The sequence below is a fragment of the Molossus molossus genome, unplaced genomic scaffold, assembly GCF_014108415.1.
Source record: "Molossus molossus isolate mMolMol1 unplaced genomic scaffold, mMolMol1.p scaffold_m16_p_1, whole genome shotgun sequence".
Taxonomy (NCBI): Eukaryota; Metazoa; Chordata; class Mammalia; order Chiroptera; family Molossidae; genus Molossus; species Molossus molossus.
In genome coordinates, this window is record NW_023425344.1 from 190302700 (window position 1) to 190324904 (window position 22205).

The 22205-nt window shown below is 42.4% G+C and overlaps 1 protein-coding gene across 7 annotated transcripts in view; it reads right to left on the reverse strand.

The window, feature by feature from the left end:
* Positions 1-386: 386 nt before the first annotated feature.
* MYO5A (myosin VA) overlaps positions 387-22205 on the reverse strand; it is a 201050-nt gene continuing 179231 nt past the window's right edge. For all 7 annotated transcript variants that reach the window (XM_036255604.1, XM_036255596.1, XM_036255578.1 and 4 more), the window contains 8 exons: positions 18593-18739; positions 16250-16404; positions 13225-13314; positions 10890-11040; positions 8767-9049; positions 7160-7334; positions 5928-6008; positions 387-5663 (listed from right to left, as the gene is read on the reverse strand). In XM_036255604.1, the coding sequence (XP_036111497.1) occupies positions 5511-5663; positions 5928-6008; positions 7160-7334; positions 8767-9049; positions 10890-11040; positions 13225-13314; positions 16250-16404; positions 18593-18739 (1235 nt within the window). In that variant the 3' untranslated portion in view covers positions 387-5510. The remainder of the gene's footprint in view (positions 5664-5927; positions 6009-7159; positions 7335-8766; positions 9050-10889; positions 11041-13224; positions 13315-16249; positions 16405-18592; positions 18740-22205) is intronic.

The window sequence follows — 22205 nt, forward strand, 5'->3', positions numbered from 1 at the left end:
AATTGCAATGTTCAATTTCATTTTAGTTAAAAGGCATATCCATTTCACAGTAAATTAACAATTAATGTTAATAATTAAAATACAATATGTTAAATGTCATAAGCTCATTTCTGCGCAACACTGTTAGAGGAATTTAAATTTTCTAAGACACAAAAAGTTAACATTACTCCAGGATTCCACAAAAACACATAATTAGGAATCATGAATTACAACTTACATATCCACATTTAAAGAAAAAAAAAAAAATCACTGTTGGGAAAAAAAATAAATGGCTCAAATGATTTAGAGAGCCTAAAATGTAGGCTAAAATTTTATAACATATGGTAACAATAAGATATTTGAAACTATTGACTGAAAAATGCATTAAATGTACTGACTACCAAGTATTGAATTATATATTCCAGTTTCAACTCAAAAAAAACATTTTTCTTTCAAATATTTCAGGCAATATTACAGTACTAAAAAAAAGTTAGTCATTTTCAGATATTTATTACTCTAATAACACCCACTAAGTTAAGCTAATGAACATTTTAGGTAGACCAAATTATAAAATAATGTATAAAATGCATTTTGGCAGATACGCTACATAGTACTTTTCAGTTCCTGATCTACTGAAAACCCACTGACTCCAGGTTGATTTAATTTAGGGCAATACAATGGATTATAATCTATAGCATTCTTTCTTGTTTTCAATCTTTTATAGTACCAGGTTCTTAAAAATTATTTTTGAAAACTGTCCATGAAACGTTTTACAGTTTACAATGTACTCTTAACCTTTATTAAGAAAAGGTCAGTGGAAAACAAGCCATTTAAATATTACTGAGAATCTAACTTATCTCTATATTTCTTCCATATGTTCATCTGCTTACTTGTGACAGAGGCCCCCAAACTCAGGAGCACTTTCTGAGCCCACCGCTCACTGGCTCTGAGATTGTTGACTGCCAATACCCGTTTGGAAGTAGCAGAAAAGAAAGGAAGAATAAGTAGGGGAGGAGCATGCAGACATGGGAAAGGAATTACGGGTTGGAGGCCACACACAACCAAAACCCTCACAAAACCTTGAGAAACAGGGCTTGATGTTTTCTCCAGGCTAGATATCCCCTTACAGAGGAAATGTTTCAGAGAACTTAAGGCAGCTCCAGGAGGGAAGGGAGCAGGGGTTAAGGCGGCCCTCACAGCACAGCCTGAGAAGACATGACAATGCACTTATCCATGAACAGAGGCCCCACCAATACACAGCCTCTCTGACACACATGCACACAGCACCTCCTAGCTGCAAAGTAATGAACAGCATGCACACACTGTAAGGTTCCAACCCGCCCTGACTTGTATATGATCTGGCCAGGGACAGCCCTCAGAAGCACCCAGGGGCTTGGCCTGCAGCTGCGGGTTCTCTACAGACTGCACAGCTCACCTGGTGGCTCTAACAGAAGGGTGTGTGTTGAGAGGGACCTTCCTCTTCACTTTTGCGAGGCGTTCCCTGCTTTCCATCAGGCTGAGACAGCCTGCAAATTAATGACCTAATCACAGAGCGTTGCACCCTCCACGAGAGCACTGATTCATGACAAAGTCAAACCTAGTGATAGCAGGTAACTAGGACAAAGAGAAAACAACTGGGCTCTGGCTCTATCTAGGTGCTCTGTCTTGTTGGCATAAAGAACTCAATATTGCTCATCACTCAGTTCACATATGCCAGTTGCCAACTCTGATAAGTAGAAAGAGCACCTCTTGCCGACCCAGGGCACCCCACAGGCACCAGGAGGAACAGAATGTAACCTCAGGACTTGTTCATGTCTCTGCTACATCTGCCACACTGCCCTGCAGGGCTGAGGACCTCAGGCGAGTCGCTGACCTCGCCTCGCTCTCAAATCACCATCAGCAGAGGACTGTAGCTACGTTTCCACCTTCCAGCGCTGCCGTGAGGAGACAGTGAGGTAACACAGAGCAAGCGCTGAAGTAAAGCATAGCCAGACACGAGGTACTGTCCTGCACGACTTAACGGAATTTAAGGGTCAAACATCAATTTTTGCTGTTTTATCCTAAATAGTTGAAGTTACACTGAGAACACTTGATTGTGCCTCCTAGGGAACTCTATGAACTGGTGCTTGTGTGTGTGTCTATGAGAGAGAGAGAGAGAGAGAGAGAGAGAGAGAGAGAGAGAGATATCATGTGAGAACTTTTCAGGATGGTGGCAGGTGCCCCTTTACATCGCTAGGGTTACCAGGAAAGTAATTTCTCACAATCACTGTACTGAAATTCTAATAAAACATTTCATAGCTTCCCCCACTGTTATTAAAAGACTTGATCTATAGTACACATAATTACCCAGAAAGAGCCAACTCTCAATTATCCATTGAAATAAAGCAAATCATACCAACTGATCCCATCCCCAAACCTTCCAGCTGGCTTCAGAATATATACAAAAGAGGTGTCAGGTACATGGGATTTTTCAAAACTTCCAAAGGAACCATGAAGCCACAAAGTGTGGACCTCATGCCACATGCATCGTCCCATCTTTAGAGTTACTCTCGGGCGGATCCAAGCCTTAACCTAAGAAAAGCTACAAGAAGGGAAACTGCTTCTAACTTTTCAACTTTGAATTCCAAGGTGTGAGCTGAGTCTGTGTCAGGTGAGTGGGGAGAAGAGTATGGGGAAGGGGCTATTGAGACAATGAACTATTTTTTCAAGATCTTTCTTTGAATTTCTAGCGTGTCATAGACGAATTAGAAAAAAATAAGTTGGTGATGTTAAAGGATGTACTACAGAGAAGTGAGAACAAGGAGTGCAAAGGTTGGCCTGAAGGTGAGCCAGCAGGCAGGCCTGGGGAAACTGAGGACCGACTCCACCCACGGCCTTCAGCGCAGTCAGAGCAGGTGAGCAGGCAGGCGGTGGTCCTTTGCTGGAGGGACGGGGAAGAGCGAACGACACGTGTGGGTGAAAGCTGCCTGAGGGGTTTGAAGCTGCGCGGGGAGGCGTGGGTGGACAGAAGGGCGGGTGAGCGGTCCTCAAAGTGGCCAAAGGACACCCACTGTCAGCAGAGGATTGCTGCATCCTCAAGTAGTGCACAAGTAGTACACGGAGTCATCACTAGGCTGAGGGTTCCCTGGCCGCAAGGTACTCTTGTTATGACTCAAGCTCTTCAGGCTGCTAAGAGAAGTTGATCCAGACCCCACCTGGGGCCCTGGAGGCAGCTGAAGCTCTCAAATAGCAGAATCCCTCAGTGTGGCCGTCCTGAGCAGGAGGGCCTCTAGTTCCAGCAGAAGGAGAGCAGTCAGGAGAGATCCAAAGCCCGGTCGAGAGACCCTTCAGGATACAAGCTGTCTGGGTGGAAAGGGGCTGTGGTGGCCGGGGGGGCTACGGCGCATCTTGAAGGCTCGACAAGGTAGAGGGTCACGTGAGAAATGCTACATGTCTAAGTCAGAGAGGGCCTAAGGGATTTGGGATCTGAGGTGGATGGCCTACACCGTGGTGGCATTTTGTTCTCAGCATCTCCCCACCCGAGTCCCATCTATGCTCTTAGACTATGACAAATTCGGTACTAACCAAATGGACATGAGTGCATTGTTCATTGAAAACCACACTGGCAAAACTGAGATAATCTGATTGAATTAGTAGTGTCTTGGGTTGATTTTGCAAGTAAATGTATCCAAATTGAATATATTGGTATGTGACTGAATAAAAATTACCTAAACTAATTAACTTTCTAAAAGCATGAACATAAATCATGAAGAAAGGTTATAGCTACACAGACTTGTGATATTCTTATTAATCCCTCAGACTTAACAGGCACCAACTGCTGTTCTTTGCACCAGAAGACACACTTACTGATTAACTGTATGTAGCTCTTGTCTCTAGCTAGGATCCAGGCGCCGAGAAGAGAGGACGTTAGATGTGGAAGGAATCTTACAAATCAGATGTCCAACCCTCTTATTTATAAAAGAGGAATGTGAGGCCCAAATAAGTTAACAGACAGTATTTATCTTTTAATAGCAATCTTTATCACTGATTTGAAACTGTTTGACTTCCAATAATATTGCACATATTTTAATAAGATGTCATTTTTATAAACCATCTAGGAGTTAAATTATATAAATCTATGATTGTAATGCAGAACCAGAGCTTCTAAGAAAGCTACGAACTTGCGTTTGCACAATCTGAAAGATTTATGTATAAGTTTTCTAAGAAAAAATGCAGAATATGTTTAATTAGAATTTCAGAAAGAAAACATAGAATCTGGGTCTTATCGAGCCAAATCCTCTGTAAAATTCAGCAATCTTCTTATATTTCTTATATAAGTCCAAGTATTTCTAACATGATGCTCTTTAAAGTATCTAGTGGTACTGAGAACATTCATAGAAGTTGCAAAGCCTAAAAAATGGAATCATAAGTATTCATTATATACCTTCTTTTGCATAATTTATAAGATAATCAAGGTTTCAAGATCTGAATCATGAATATTCTGACAATGCTCTCTAGATAGTGACTGAGATTAATTCTTAATAAATTAAGAAGAAAGCCTGTTAAGATTGACTATATACACTGCAGGAATCAGATCTGGGAACTAAAAATAAGTCACGTCACAGAACACTGTACCCTGTTGTGATAGCCACCCAGGGAAAAACAATGGGCACATCACTGTAATATGTCCTGAATAAATAATGACATCAACAACTGTCATTCTGTCTAATCCTACCCCTAAGTGTCAGACATTCTGTCATATTACTACATGACTTCCCAGTGTCTGCTACTTGTGCAGCTGAATCTGTAGATATCTGCACACAATCCAGTTGAAACTGTGATATGCTTGAACTGTAAACAGAGTTGATAAAAGAGAAGCTTATTGTTGTAGTGCCTAACAAGAATAGCGCTTGCATTTTAAAGAACACAGTATGTAGCAGCAATTTAAAATGCTCAGGAAACTACAGTACAAATGGACTTCTATGCTATACAACAAACCAGCATTCTCTTAATATCTCTATGTCATAATGACACATATAAGGGAGTTACTTTTCCAGCTCCTATACATACTGCCAGTTTATTTCTTTGATCCAGTTTGACAACATCAATGTTGATTCCTAAACTGACATGATATGTACTCAACAGCATTTTTTCCTCTGGTTACACACAGGAGGTTCTCTGTTGGTACCGTCCTAAAAACAGCTCATATCTGGAATTTGTTTTCTTTTACCGTTTAGATGCAGTGCTAAGGATTTAAAATAAATGCTGGCAGCTGAAGACACATTTTCCCTCCTTCCGTCATTCACCTGCATGTAAACTCGGGGGACCCAATAACCAGGGTGAGTACTGCTAAAAGGGAACACAGCACAAAGGAGTGTGACGTCCTCTCCACGGTGGTGAAAGTACTCTGGGGAGATTTCCAGTTAATAACCTCTAGTTTGGAAGATAATCACCACATCTTCTTTAAAAATGTGTTCTCAGTTGCTGACTGGAAATAATAGGTTCTTATTTCAGGCAAGAAGTGTGTCAGCCCTGTTTGCCTGGCATCATGTTCAGACCCGGGATATGAAGCCCAGGCCCAGGCTGGCGGGGATCTGGATGGTCTCCAGCGCGAGGGAGGACGGATTGAAAGGGAAGGTGACGGGAAAGATGTGCTTAGCATCCATGAGCAGCTGAGGAGAGTCCTTCCTGTCTCGTAAACGCATCTGAGGAGATTAAAAAACAAACAGAGCATCAATTCTTTGACTATAAAGAAAATTTTCTTTTGCCAAAAACCTACCAAAAATTCCCCCAACTGAATAATGTTTACATTTGCTTTAAAATCACTTTATTTTCCAATAAGCTGTTATCAAAAAAGTAATGCACTATAAAAATAAGATAATAAAAAATACTATCCTTCAACAAACTGTAAATTTTCCATTCAAAATACTGTGTTGGTGAAGGGAAAAAAAGAGCCTTGGAGATCTTACCTGTATAGTACGAATAAATGACACAGAGACTCTCTCTTCAAACTCATTAACTGGCGTATACAAATTCAGTACTTTGACGATCTGTGAGAAATAAAATGATCAAAGTTTTCAACATATTATCAAATGCGCACTGGGGGCTTGTAATCTGGACAACTGAGGCCCTGTGTGCACAGATTTCAATTCTACCTAGGGCCGTGGGACGGGAGGGGAGAGGGAGACCGTCTGAGGGCAAATGTGCCTTTATTATTTGAATGTTATAATAAAAATTTATTAATCTTTGTACATTTTAAGAAGCAATGTATATTTGGAAAAACATCAAACTGTACAAAAGAACACAACATGAGAAGTAAAAGCGCCCCGGCTCCCATCTGCCCTGTCTCCCGAAGTGGCGATTTTTGACCGTGTCCTTACTGCCCTTCTAGCTACTTCCTATCGATCCCTGTGTCAGAGCTCCATGGCATGGCTCTGTGATGGACACTGCAAGTCCAGGAGTGAGCACATAAACAACGGGCACATGACAACTGGCACGCTGATGCCTATGCCTCCCTCAGGCTGTTGCTGTGGTCTCCCATGTCCTCCCTCCCCTTCTCCTGAACTTCAGTGCCCTGCCTGATGGCACCTGCTCTGAACACAGTCGGTCACCGCCCTGCAGCACGTCTTTGGACACCTGACCACTGAACTTGCTGCAGCCCCGTACTGCACAATCAGGGGGCACATCAGTCTTCCCTACTAACCTCGAAGTCCCTTTTCAACAGGGAGTCTTCCTTATATAGTGAAGTATCTCCCCCAGCAACATGTATGTTAGGAACTCAATTCATCTTTTTTGAATTGAAGAAATAAAAATGATCTGTCTTAATAAAGAAGTCTACAGAATCGTTCAGTTACGGAACAATACGGAAAATTATGTTTTGGAATACAAGCTCCACAGGAGGCACAGGTCTGCCCCACTAGAGCAGGGACTCGGTTCCACGTGTGGTTGTTCTCAGTGCCGGGGACAGTATGCAGAATACTCAGACAAGACATGTTCAGTGAATGTGGAGTGCAGATGACTGTGACTCACACTGAAATGTGTTACTTCCTGGTAAAATCTTTCTTCAAGATCTGTACAGATCTGTATCTTCTCTGACGCAGGGAAGTCAGCCCCGAGACAAGAGCAATAGCTAGACTTCATTTGCCCAAGTATCACCCTTGGTGAATGCTGCATTATTTCACAGTAGGGAAAGGTGCTTTACCTGGGCAGTAGTCAAAGCGTTGCACATGGAGCAAATGGCTTCTGCATCATCATCTGTTTTCTTTTTCACTTGCAAAAGCTGAGCAGCCTGAATGAGAGGTTCCAGGGTTTCTTTAGCCCCACTGTTCATCAGATTCTTGTCACGCAGCCACTCTTCCAGCTGACTGACATTGTACCTGCACCGAGAGGGGGGGCAAATTTACTGCATGTTGTCATAAATGTCTTCATTTTCTGTGGCTTTGTCAGGAATTTCAGTTAAAATGACAGGCTGTATTCTTGTTCGCTTTTCTTAAATCTTATCAGCTATACCTAAAAATGATGATTATAAAAAGTCATGAGGTTTACAATCATAATTATGTAAGAGATTAGAGATATAATTATCTTTAATGTAAGACAAAGTAGCCACTATAGCAGAAGTGAAATGAGAGGGGTTGGAAGATAAAACAAAACACATGACAGGCTATGTCCTCATTAAACAGCTGGCCAGAAACACTCTGGCTCCTCTTACAACTTCAGAGTGAGAGCTGACCATCCTTTAAGTCCTCTCTCTCTTAAGTCCAACTGAATGACAACCTCACACAGGCTTTGTGCTCCAGCCTCTTTAGGGAAAAGCCTGGGTGATGGAGACAGTGGCCTGAGGAAGCTCCGGGATAGAAGGAAAGAAAGGCAAGTGGGAGCCACTGGAAGAGACAAAGACCCCAAGAAACTACACAGATGCTGAGGTATCAAGAGGTGGCCAACCAAGTAACAGTGGTTCTCAATAAAGTGAGACAAAAGGACACACAATCAGAACTTGATAATCAGGCAAACAGGAGGAATTATATTACAACAGGTGCTTCATGTGTATAAACAAAGCTTACAGAGAAATTCTGCTACCTGGGTATGAGGCATTATCTTCTTAATGTTAACTACAATGGATGTGGGCGGAATGAGAAACTGGAAAAGAATGCCAAGGTTTCCTGAGACTGAGTAACTGGACTTTCGTAGAAGAACCCCCCAACACCCACCCCTTTCCCCTCTTGGTGAATATTATGGCTGTTCTAAAATAAATTACTTGCAAAATAAATCAATTCTATTGCGATAAAGAGGTAGTGCTGAGAAGTAGCTGACACCACACTGAATGCAGCTCTTCCTAAAACATCCAGGGGCACATTCAAGTGTTAGTAAAACACCTGTTAGACATGCTCTTGTGGCCATGGGTACAGAAAGTATTTTGTTAAAATAAATTTCTAAAAGTAATCAAACATTATAAATCTTATCATTTAATATTTTGTTATTATACAATTAAAACACACACAAAAGAAGAGGAAGCAGCTATCACATTTTTATACATTTTGTCGTCTCTCCAGTGTGACGTGAGCTTCACAGTGGAGCAGGATTCCTCGCAAGCAGTCCGTGGACCTGCTGGAGGCACAGCCAGGAGCAACAGTGACTAACAGTGGAGAGGTCCAGCCAGGAGGAGGAAGCGGCTCCATGCCCGCTCTTCCCTCGCTGCTTGGCTGGTGGCTGCAGACAGGTGCCCTGACCTCAAACACGCCCTCAGCTCTCCGGGAGCGTGCGGAGAGCTGGGCAGTGAGAAGAGGCTGTCATGTGTTGGCGCTGGCTCACCTGATCTGCATGCCTTTGCTCCAGGAGCACATGTCCTTCCTCAGGAGGAGGTTGTTCAGTGTGATGGCCCCCACGATGTAGAACATCTGCTTGACCACCTGCTTGATCAGTTCGGGGTCCATGCCATGTTGACACATGACCGAGTGGAAGGAGTTGAGCTGCCGGAGAATGGAGTCCAGTGTGTAGGTGCCCTCATCTGCGATGCTGGAGGTCCGCTTCCTCAGCCCTGTGGGCTTCACCCCGGACACACCCTGAATGGTCTCGTGCTCCAGCATGCCTGAGACTGCAGGAGTAATTCAAGTTTAAAGAGTAGTTAGAAGATAACATCTGGAAGGAAACCATTTCATGTGCATACACACATTCAGTTTAGGAAAATCACCTGAGCATCAAAATAGAGGGAAAAAAAAACTTCCTAAAAAAAAGGTGTCTGGGTTTTCAACCTTAGTAAAGGAATAATTCTTAAATACAAAAATTTACCATGAAATTAAGAGATCTTAATGGTGCACTTTCTAAACTAAGCAGCAGCAGCCTTGTACTAGCACTAGGGTGTGGTGCCTTAGGAGGGTTTGAGAGAGGCATGCAGCAGTTAAAGAGAAGATGAGCACTCTCTAGCACTATGTGAGTTCCAACAAATGGACGGCAAACAAATCAAGTGGCAAGAAAGGCAGGAGCCTGGGCAGAGGTCTTGGAGAAGACTTGGGAGGGGGCAGTTGTGCAGGGCCGGAGAGCTGGGCCCTTCCCGGCCCTGAACTTCCTACAATGGAAGGGGACCTGGGTTAGCCTCCGCCTCCCAGGACTCGGTCTCACCTCGAGCACTGCTGCTCCCTCCCTGGTGCTCTCACAGCATGTGGCTGAAGTGTCCTCTAGGATGGTTTTGGGATGGCCACTCCTGAGAGCAAGGGCCATGCTTGATTCACTTGTCTTTCTCCTAGTACTGAACATACTTCCACAGAACCTCATGCAGAGGAACCTCAACACTGTTGTCAAATCCCTGGGAGATGGGGTGGTAGGTTTGAGTGGGACACCTTAGAGGTAAACTTCTTGTTTAGCCACTAAAAACAGGCAAAAATAGAAAAACAGGTGGGCTGGAGCTGACCTTTGCATCTGTCACCTCTTGCCTTTCAGCTGACCTAGGCTGCTTTAAGTTTATTCAGGGGACGACTGAGGAAATACTGCTGATTCACATGGTTTCCTCAGCCTTTTATGTTTCTAGTTGTCTGATTGTGGGTTTACGATAGAAAATGGAACACTATGAGCCCAGAGAAGGGAAATAAAGTTGTGGAAATGAGGAAAACACATGGGTGGAGCAAGAAAGGGCAGCTGGGAGCAGTCTTCAGAGGCTGCTGATAATTTGCCTGAAGATAAGATTTTGATAAGTTAAATAAAAAATTTAATTCAATACATTCAAAATCAGTAGCCTGCAATTTGTACATGCCTCCTAATTCCTATTTCAAACATGCTACACATTCCAAAGTGTAGCACACTACATACATAAACATTCAGAATGAGTGCACATATGAAGAAAAGTACATGGAATCACACAATTAACTGAATACAATATACATAAATAGAAACACACACACAGTGGCTCATCGAAAAAGAAACTGCTGCATTATACCAAATTGCCTTTAACAATTCCAGAGGGGCCATGAGATGGACAACTTAGACTGGGGTGTCTGAGACCTGTTCTGTTGCCATGGCACACCCCCCAATCCTTTTACTGTAGCCAATTAGGCAAAGTGCAAACCCTCCCCAGCCGCCTCAGCTTTAGATGGAGTGGTGTAGTAGTTTCCTAGACCAAAGTTTAAAGTGTTTTTTAAAACTGGACAAGGAACAAAGTCTACTGCTGGGTATAAAGCATGACCCAACCTTGAGAGAGGCACTGCACTGGGGAGGGAACTAGACGCTGCCGTTCTGATCACGTGGAAGCAGTGGTGCTGATGTATCCGCTATTCGTGGCTAACATCCCATGTTCTGGGAGCCCTCAGCTAATTTTAAGACTGAGTCTCCCTATTCATGTTCTCCATTTGAGTGCATGCCCTGGAACACATGCCACTGGGGGTCATCTACTGGTGGGCACGTGAGGCAGACAGACCTCGATGTGAGCAACACCCTGGCCTTACCGATCATGGGCTGCAGGATGTTCTCTAACACCCGCACGAGCTGCTGGTAGATCTGAATGGCCAGGTCACTCAGCACCTGCCGGTACTCAGCCAGGTCGAAGTTGGTGAGGCAGTGTTCGTTCTGGCGAGATGTGTTGTGCTTCATAAAGCCCTAGAACCACAATGAGAAGTTAATGATGCGCATAAAGTCGAATGCCTCTGCTGTCTAACTCGTTTCGTCAGCATCTTCCTGCTCATCTTCTCCTATCCAAGGGTTCCGTCCATCCCATGCATCAATGCCAAGATAATCATTTTCAATGCTGTGTGTGTTTGTTTCCACGTTAAAAATTCCATGTCTTACCAGCTTTTGAATAATACCTAAACTCGGCAACCTAGCATGTAAGCCTTTCCAATAGCAATGTCAATAAAATAAGATGGGAGAACTTAAGTTTTTAAAAATTTGCCCTGGCTGCCCTCCCTGGCCGGTTTGGCTCAGCGGTTGGAGCATCGGCCTGCGGTAGAGAGACCCGGGTTCGGTTCCCGCTAAGGGCACGTACCTCGGTTGCAGTTTGTCCCCGGCCCTGGTTGGTCGTGCGGGTGGCAGCCACTCGATGTGTCCCTTTCACATCGATGTTTCTCTCTCTCTCTCTTCCTCTCTCTCCCTCCCACTCTATCTGAACAAAAAATGGAAAAATGTCCTCGGGTGAGGATAAAAAAAAAAAATTTGCCCTGGCTGGTGTGGCTCAGTTGTTTGGAGTGTTATCCTGTGTACCAAAGATCACTGGTTCAATTCCTGGTCCTGGCTGGGACACGTACAGGAGGCAACTCATCGATGTTTTTCTCTCTCCCTTCCTCCCTCTTTAAAATCAATAAAAACATATCCTCTCTTGAGGATTAAAAAAAAATAATGTGGCCCTGGCCGGTATGCTCAGCGGTTAGAGCGTCAGCCTGTGGCCCAGAGAGTCCCGGTTTGGTTCCCACTAAGGACACGAACCTCAGTTGCAGTTTGTCCCCAGCCCTGGTTGGGGCCGTGGGGGTGGAAGTCAATGTGTCTCTCTCACATCGATGTTTCTCTCTCTCTCTTCCCCCTTCTCTCCCTCCCGTTCTATCTGAAGATAAATGCAAAAATGTGCTCAGGCAAAGATAAAAAAAAAAAATTAATGTGATTCATTTATGAAACAGGAGGTTTACTGCTAAACACTAAACTGCCTAAAGTACTAACCTCTTTAAACATCAGTTCATTAAATACAGTGCTTTCTATGAACACTGTACCCAAAGGGCATACATAATCTTAAAACAGATCGATTTCTACAGGGACTGGGGAAAAATAAAAACTTTCCTTTCCTTTCAGGGTACGCATACACAATCTTCATCTTTTGGTGGTATTTGTTAAAATGGAAAGCCACTGCAGAGGAAGGTACTTTTGTCAGCGCGCCTGACAAAGCAACAGTCTGCTCGATGGCCCCTGCCCGCAGTCCTCACCAACACGGTCCAGAGTGGGGCTGACAGGACCGTCAGCGGCCCCCCTGGGGAACTCTGGTCTGGCAGGCCCGTCTTCTCAGGGCCCACATCTTGCTCAGATTTGCATTTCCCATCATTTCCCAGGACAGTACTCTGCCCCTGCCTCTGTCTGGGTGCTTAGACAGTGCTGCCACTCAGCCTCTCTGTCTACCCTCCTGGCGAAGGGCGCGGGGTGCGGAGGGGAGGGTGGGCACAGGCTCTCGGAGGTGGGCAGACCCAGAATTCCAGCTCTGCTCCGTATGGCTGGGAGGACTTGGGAAACTGAGGGGCTTCACTGAGCTTCAGTTTCCTTGTCTGTAAAACTGGGTGACAATCCCTACCTCACAGAACTGTTGTAAGAATTAAGTAACACAGTGTATAGTAAGAGCTATCTGATGCATACTAAGCAGCCCTTAATAAATAGTAATTATTAACATACCGCAGTTCTGAAAAAATGAAGTCTGCTGAACACATCACTACAAACAAGTGAAACAGACTTCTGGACAAATTTAAAGAGACACATCTTAACTTACCACCTTTAATGCACTATAAGAAGCTAAAAGTAATTTTTAAAAATAGTCCTTGAATAGCCTACTTCCACATATATTGACAAAAAGTTTCATTGCTGCAACTATTCATTGACCAATGCGCATCTTATTTCTACTGTGTTTTCCCTCAGAGGGGAAAACATTGTTATTTCCCCAGTCACTGTTCCATAAATAATAAACATCAAACAAAGTTATGAACTCCCAAGCCATCTCTGAATTCAGGTTTCTAAATTAACAAATAGTTAAACATTTTCCTTAAAAAGATCAGAGAAAGTACAGGACGCTGGTTTTGTAACGGGTTTCCTCACCTCCTCCCCGCTGTACTGCTTCAAACAGTGCAAAAACCGGCAGGTGTTGGAGAGCCAGAAGGAAACAGCTTCGAAATCGTCACCTCTTTTCTGAAAGACAGAATAAGCCTAAGTTTGCTTTTTCCTTAAGGAAACAACAACCTGAAAATAACTGAACAGTTACCAGAAGGCTCATTTCTTTCAGTTACCATTACAAACAATTATAAAGCACAAAAGAGAATCACAAAGATTGTGAAGCACTGAAACCTAGATTAGGTTAAAAATCTTATCAGTGATAAGATACAATTTTTTAAAATATTTTTTATTGATTTTTTTTTTTTTTTTTTTTTTTGGAGAGGAAGGGGAAGGGGGAGAGAGAGAGAGAGAAACATCAATGTGAGAACAGAACATCGATCGCTGAGGGGGATTGAGCTCACAACCAGGCATGTGCTGTGACCGGAAATAAATTGGCAACACTTTGGGCCACGGGATGACGCAAAACCGGCTGGGCCACAAGAATCAAATTCTGAGCGGTGAATCAGAAATGGGGTGAAGGAAGTCCAGTACAGAGCAGCAGACAGGGGAAGCTGCTTGGGTCTTCTTCAGGACTGGAACACATGTCCAAAAACCCATTGCTAAATCAAAACAGGGCCACAACACAAACATACTTCAATTCGAAAAATGTGAGAAATGCACACCAATTTTAAATGGTATCAAAAGGGTGTTTTACTCTAGTACCCTCTCTTTTTTAATCTTGAAACAATTTGGTACAATAATTAGTCAAATTAGAATACAGTAAATGTCTTCTTGCAATTAAAATGAAAGAGAGAGCCCTGGCCAGCTTGGCTTAGCGGTTATAGCATCAGCCTACAGACCAATGAGTCTCGGGCTCGATTCTGGTCAAGGGCATGTGCCTTAGTTGCAGTTCGTCCCCGGCCCTGGTCAGAATCTTGTGGAGGGCAACCAGTCAACTGTCCCTCTCACATCGATGTTTCTCTCCCCCTCCCTTTTTCTCCCTCCTTCCCTCTCTATCTGAAGATAAATAGAAAAATATCCTCAGGTGAGGATTAAAAAAAAAAATGAGAGGGAGAAAACTGTAATTTGGTTTTGCTGTCTTTGTAAAAGTTGACTCAAGAAATAGTACAACTGCCCTGGCCAGTTTGGCTCAGTGGTTAGAACATCGGCCTGCGGTCCAGAGAGACCCAGGTTTGGTTCCCGCTAAGGGCACGTACCTCAGTTGCAGTCTGTCCCCGGCCCTGGTTGGGTGGTGTGGAGGCAGCCACTCGATGTGTGTGTCTCTCTCTCTCTTCCCCTCTCTCTCTCTTCCTCTCTCTCCCTCCCACTCTATCTGAACAAAAGATGGAAAAATATCCTCAAGTGAGGATAAAAAAAAAAAAAGTAAAACTTCTAGTCTAGCTAAGCACAATATAACATCAATATACCAAAAATTAAATGAATTATATTCAGAAGACATTCATCAATTTTTAAATGTTAAATCTTCAGAAACTCAATGCTTTAGTAACCACTATGGAATGTAACTACATAGGATATCTTAGCAATAAAGGCTGAGAACCAGCATTTGTCAAAAATTCATGACCAGGTGCTGGGGGGGCGGGTGTTCCACAGGGGCAGGTTCCAGGCGGGGAGGACGAAGGAGCTCTGGAGACACATGGTGGTGATGGCTGCACAGCAATGTGATGTCCTTAATGCACAGAGCTGTACACTGAAAAACAGTTAAGCCCTGGCCAGGTAGCTCAGTTGGTTGGAGCATCGTTCTGTACACCAAAAGGTCATGGGTTCAATTCCCGGTCAGGGCACATATAGGAAGCAACCAGCTGGTTTTTCTCTCTCACATCAAAATGTTTTTATTTTCTTCTCTCTCTCTTTCAAATCAATAACAAATAAACAAACAAAAACATATTCCTGAGGATTTAAAAAAACAGTTAGATGGTATAATATTTTGTTATGCCTATTTCACCACAGACTGACAACCCTCAGAAGAGGGGGTGGTGGGGGGTGGGAAGAGATAAACTACAGAACTTATATGCATGTACGCATAACCAACGGACATGGACACCAAAGCCGGGGACGGGGTGGGGGGATGGGGAGGAGGGTGTCAATGGGGAAAAAAAGGAGAAACATCTGTAACAAAAATAAAATAAAATATTTAAAGATTAAAAAAATAAAAATATTAGTAGAACATTCCAAAAATAAACAATTCACAAGTTTAAAAAAATGTATTTCATAAAAGACATCTTAGATTTGCATGTCCACTGGGCATGTTGACTACACACGTATCTCCGTCCTGAAAGGTCTCCTTCAGGCAGATCATCAGAAAGCGAAGCACCTGGAGCACATTCTCTTGGCCTCACAGAAACACCTGACTTCAAACTGCGACTAACGTCCACTGTCTTTCAGAGCTGGAGGAGGGTCACGCAACGTGACTTAGTGACCGCTGAGTTGTTCTGTAGGACTTTCTGCTCTAGCACTCATTTTGCTGCCTTTTCCAAGGCTTTCCTTTCTGACTAGTATCTGTGTCTTGCTTCTCACATGGAATCAGACATTTTAGGTTACAAGAAAATTTTTGGGTGAATTGAATAAAAATGGGAAGAAAAGTTTGAAAAAAAATTTTAATATTTCATCAAATATCTTTTTATATGAATGAGCCACGTATTATTGAACTCATTTAATACCTATTTTAACTACAGCATCATATACCCTATATATAATAGACTCCACAAATATTTTAAATTTACTTCTAAGTAAGACCTTAAAGTGGACTATGTCTATGAAAAAACAATTTACTCCACAATTAAATGCAATTATATCAAATTAGTTTTGGTGACTGTTCATCCTGAGCCCTGTTTTGAAGGAAGGCACACAGACAGTTTGTAAGAAAGACTATTTCCTACAGTGGAAGGTAACAGTTAAGACTGGAAAGTGTTCATAACTGGCAACTCAGTTCAAGGCTAAGACAGGAAAAGTACCTATGTGTAGATTCTATCACTAACGTTCATCATGAGAATTTCTGTGAATGTGAACTGACCTTTAATACTTTTTTGATGCTGTTAATTGTCGATGTTAGCAGTGACCTCACTTTCTGATCATCATTCAGGTAGTCGGCATGTCGAACACACATGAACAGGATATATGCTGGTAACCCTGGAATCAAATTGACTGCTACACCACGTGGCTTCAGTTCTGCAAAAAGAAGAGAGAAAAATAATATTATATAACATTGAAAGTCTTCATGAGAAGAGCTTTGAGAGATAATAAAAGCACAATTCTCAGGTAAGAGTTCAATCATTCAGGATAAATAGGTCATGTAAAAAGCGTATTTTAATAGTTTAGTAAGAGAAGTTCTTGATGGTGGGAACGTGTTACTTTTAGTTGTCTATGAAATGACAACTCCCAAATTTCTATCTCCTGCCCCAACCTTTCCCTTGAATCCCAGTCTCCTGTATCAACTGCCTTCTTGACATCTCAGCTCAGACACATCAAACTGAGCCCATTCAAACCAAACTTGATTCCTGTGGTACCTGCTCTTCCAGGACTTGTCTCCATCTCCACAAATGACAGCTCCAGCCTTTCAGTTTCTCAGGTTTTAAACCTTGTCATTGCCTTTGACTCTTCTTTTTCTCACACCACACATCTAATCCAATAAATCCTGTTGGCTCTACCTACAAAACACATCCAGAACCCAACAACTAGCCGCCCTAGTCTAGGTCCCCATCACCTTCTCTCGGATTGTAGTGGGAGCTTCCAGACTGGTCTCTGATCCATCCCTTGCTCTCAGTAGTACACTTTCACACAACCACCAGAGTTATTCTAGAAGAAAATGTCCATCAGATCCTGTCCCTCTCGTTATGAAACCTTCTCACCTCATTCGTTCACAAAATAAAAGCCTCACCAAGGTCTGTGTGACCTGCCCATTCCCCTTCCCCAGGTCACTGTGCTCCAGTAAAACGCTCTTGCCTGAACATGCGAGGCACGATCCCACGCCAGCGCCTACGTACTATTTTCTGCCTGGAATGTTCTTGCCTCAGATATCATCAGCATACGATCACCTTATCAAAAGACCTTTCCTAACAACTTTATATAAACTAATACACCTGCCTTCATTCTTTATCCTTTCACCCCATGATATAGTTGTTTATTTTTTCCTCTATTTTCTCTGGCACTGGGATGTATGTTCTATGAGAATGGAGACTTTACTTTGTTACCCAGTACCTGGAAAATGCTTGACACATGGTAACAGCATACTAAATGTTTATTGAACTGATGAATCTTTGCTTAAACTCTGTGCTAAAAAGCCAGTGGCTCTTTTATACTTTTGCTAAATGAAGATCAAGTTGAAACTTTAGCACCTCTGCACCTATATATAGTACTAAGTTTATGCCAGGAGCCTCAGGTATGACTGCCAGTCACACTGCTGTCACCCAGGCATGGGGAGGAATGCTATGCAAAGGCTGAGAGGTTGTCGGCTTTTCCAGTTTACAACTTTCAGGCTTTGTACACTCCCTCACCATTTCCCACCCTCCTCTAAAAAGTATTCTTGCAGAATCTGTGGGCGCACACCCAATCGTCAAGGCCTCAGGCTGCTCTGAAATGCTTCTTCCACACCCATTTCCTTCCATTGCTGGAATATTTTCCTTAATTCTTCTGTGTTTTTACCCCCTATTACTGAACTGTTGTTTATTGTTGTATTTAGTCACACACTTTCTAGGGAAGAAAGGAATACAGAAATTCGGGAACTTAAATGCCCTAGAGCAGTGGTGTTCAACTGTGGCTACACTTCAATCATCCATTGAAATATTTTAAAAATATTAGACATGGCCGGGCTCTCTGCTCTAGATTTTGATATAATCAGTCTGTGGTGGAGACCATACAACAATACTTTCAAAGCTTCCCAGGTTAGTCTAACATGCAGCTGGAGCTCAGAAGACCTGACCTCAAGGGATCCTTATAGGTGGGCTTATCCACTAGTCAATGTCCCTGCTGTGTGATTGATAACACATGACGTGATCAGGATGCTTCTGTGGCACTATACTGCACAGTATGTAATGATGACTGAAGAAACTGATGTTGAATATTTCAAAAATGAGTACTAGTCTTTCCCACCACTGACACGTGTACCAGAAAGACCTTTTATCCCATGCAGAAAATATTGCCCCTTCCTTCCTCCCTGACTCCTTCTCTCGTTTATGTGACCACACAGCCAGAAGAGGCCTGTTGGTAAGCTGGCAAGAAAGGTCTCGTCAGGAGCCAAACTAACTGGCACCTTGATCTGGGACTTCCTAGCCTCCAGAACTGGGAGAAATAAGTGTCTATTGTTTAAGCCAAAAAAAAAAAAAAAAAAGAAAGAAAGAAAAGAAAAGAAAATACTTGCCTAGAATCAGGTTCTTAACAAGTTTTTGCTCATCCTCCTTCTTGTATTCCAGCATTCCTTGGAAATCCTTTTCTTTCCTGGGAATGTTGACTGGACGGATGGGTTCGTCAATGATCTGTCCTGGGGATATGTTCTCCATCTGGCCCACTTTGTGAGAAACAAAATGGAGAATAAAATGTTTTCCAGGTAGAAAAGATGAAAAGGTTCCATGTTCCTATAATTTTAAATGATGAATTCTACAGCAGAAACATGCCATATTTGCCACTTCATTGTTCTCTCTTTAAATGCTTTTTCTGCCCAGCCGGTGTGGCTCAGTGGTTGAGCATCGACCCATGCACCAGGAGGTCACTGGTTCAATTCCTGGTCAGGGCACATGCCCAAGTTGTGGGCCCAATCCCCGGTGGGGGCATACAAGAGGTAGCCAATGGATGTTCTCTCTCATCGAAGTTTCTATCTCTCTCCCTCTCCCTCTAAAAATCAATAAAGAAAAAAAAAGATTAAAAATAAATACATGCTTTTTCTGCTAAAATTGGCTACAGATGGCAAAATTCTATGGTAATGTCACTGATAGAACCTTACTTGATTCAAAAGCATTTTTTGGTAATAAATTTACTCTGTAATAAAATTAAATGTCCTTAAAGTAAGTGGTTTAACTTTTTGGGTAATGAATCATTTTCAATCATAATGGTTAAAGATATTTAGACTTTAAATCACAGAAGGAAAAACATAATATTCTACAAAGAGGAAGGAGTGTAGAAGACTCCCCTCATCTTTAGCTCTATTAATCTAGTCATTAAAGAAAAAGAACATTTAAATGTATCATTGCAATCAGTTCAAACCACATAGAGAGAGCTGGTAGGATAATGTTTCTTCATACTAGTTGATGTGCAATGTGTTATTGTTCTTTTTATTTAAATTATTTTTAATTTATTGATTTGAGAGAGAAAGGAAGGGAGAAAGGGAGGGAGACAGACACACACACTCAGATTTGTCGTCCTACTTATTTATAGAGTCATTGGTTGATTCCCATATGTGCCCTAAGAATGGAACACACAACCTTGGGGTATAGGGCAGATGCTCTAAAGAACTAAACTGCCTGGCCAGGGTCAAATGTATTATTTTTCACCAAGGTTTCCAAGGCAAAGACTACCTCTCATTCCCTAAGGGCAGATAAAACCACCACTATTTAATGTGATTTATTACATATGATTCCGTTTTTTTGTTTGTTTGTGTCTAACAAAGTGCTAACAGTCCCCCCATGAAGTTGCAACCATTAAATCACAACCACTGGTTAACAGCCCGTTCAGAGGTTTAAAATGGTCACCACTGTCAGTAGCAACCACTGGAGAAGAATTATGCTAAGGATTCAAAAAAAGCCTCCAATGTCAGCTCAAAATTGAGAACTGAATGGGAAATGCAAGAGAAGGTCTGGGAACACACGTGTTAGAGTTACAGGGGTGTTTGTGCAGACACAATCTAATAAGCAGGTTGTTTTCTCTACAGGAAGGGGGTGGTTAAGAATCGGTTTAGGTGTTGATTAGCTCTTGGTTCGGAGACTTGACAAAGTGCAGATCAGAGGCTTCAGAAAGTTTAATGTTGCCGACTCCACAAGGTGTCAGTCGTGCTTCCTGCTTCTCCGGTTGCTCCTGGGCAATTCCTGTGTGAGGTCTGGGAAGCCAGTTCCCCGGGAAGAGGTTATCAGAAAGAACACCAATTCCTGCCAGTGCTCCTGCTGCAGCCTTATGCGCAGGACTACGGGCACTGAAAACCGCCACCGTCCGTCAACGCTATGATGTCTAAGGAGCAATCACACTGTGGTCAATCAGGGCGGTGGCACCTGGTGCTTCATGTGCAGATGCAGCCCAGAAGCCATGGACTAACTGTAAAATGTGTGCTTCAACATGGGAGAGACGATGCAAACTATTTAGTTTTACATAAATTATTCCTGGAGTCAGTTTAAACACAATGGCAACCAGGATCTTGAAATCCGCACAAAGTGGCTTTTACAGCCCACGTACATGTTGCATATAAAATACAAAATAATAAAATCCCTGCTATCTAGATTACTAGTCACGTTCAGCCACAGAAACAATCCTAAGAGGAGAAACTGGGAGGAAATAGATTCAGCGTATTATCAATAAATGTATATATTTGAACTCCATGTGATGCAAAGAGAATGCTTTAAACCTACTGATTTCATCATACCTGTGGTGCCAGATTATGAAATACCATTATTTTATATAACACTAAAGAAGGAAAACACTGCCAGTTAAACTATAACCCATCAACAGTTGTAATACACATCCTGATTTCAAAGATGTTAAAATGTCAAAAATTATGCACTTCAGAATTTATGAAATATGGTGAATATTTTTACTGAGAGTTCATGTTTTTTTTTTTTTTTTTTTTTTAAAAGCTTCACTTTCCTTTTGCAAAATCTCTAACCAAGATATTTTAGGTTCTGTCTAAAAATGTCAAAGACAAAATTTGCCATACTTCAGTTAAATTTTTTCTTTCTGCCTCTGAATTGTGCCTAGAGATTAGAGTCTTAAAAAAAACCTCACAGATAAAATATAGATGTCAGCCCTGGCCAGGTAGCTCAGTTGGTTAGAGCATCATCCCAATACATCTAGATTGTGGGTTAGATCCCTGTCAGGACACATACAAGAATCAACCACTGAATGCATAAATAAGTGGAACAACAAGTAGATGCTTCTTTCTCTCTCTCAAATCAGTCAATAAAAAACATATAGATGTAGCTCAATATAATCTTGATTCATTTAACAAATCATCTACTAATGAAATGAAATGCCAACCGTTGTACAGCATCAGGAAAACATAAAGTCTAAAAGAGAGAAGCCAGGACACCACCCCAGTTTACAAAGATGCAAGAGACCGTGGGGGATCATTCAGTCCAACTCTCCATCTAATACTGACATTCTTCTAGAAAGACCTGAAGCAATCCCTATTTCTATTTCATAGATTCTTTTTTTTTTTTTTTTTTGGTGGTACGTGCCCTTAGCGAGAACCAAACCTGGGACTCTCTGGTCCGCAGGCCAATGCTCAACCGCTGAGCCAAACTGGCCAGGGCTATTTCATAGATTCTTTATACTTGAGGGTAAATATTGCTGAACCTTTTTGTCCTAGAAAAGGACACTAGAATTTTTTCATAATTTATTTTTCCTCACTTTCGTACCAAGAAGATCTTGACCTCAGGTTTAATTGCGACAGTCAAATAAACTCCCATAAATGGAAAGATTCTATTGGAAAATATGACACAAAAGAGAGAGGTTAAGGGTCCTCAGAAGTTTGGATTCTAGTTCTAGTTTGGCCATTAACTGGCTGAGACCTTAGAAGTCGCTTATGGCCCTGGCTAGTTTGGCTTAGTGGTTACAGCATTGGCCTGTGGTCCAGAAAGACCTGGGTTCAGTTCCCACTAAGGGCATGTACCTCGGTTGCAGTTTGTCCCCGGCCCTGGTTGGTTGTGCAGGTGGCAGCTACTCGATGTGTACGCTTCACGTCAATGTTTCTCTCTCTCTCTCTCTTCCTCTCTCTCCCTCCCGCTCTATCTGAACAAAAAATGAAAACATGTCCTCGGGTGAAGATAAAAAAA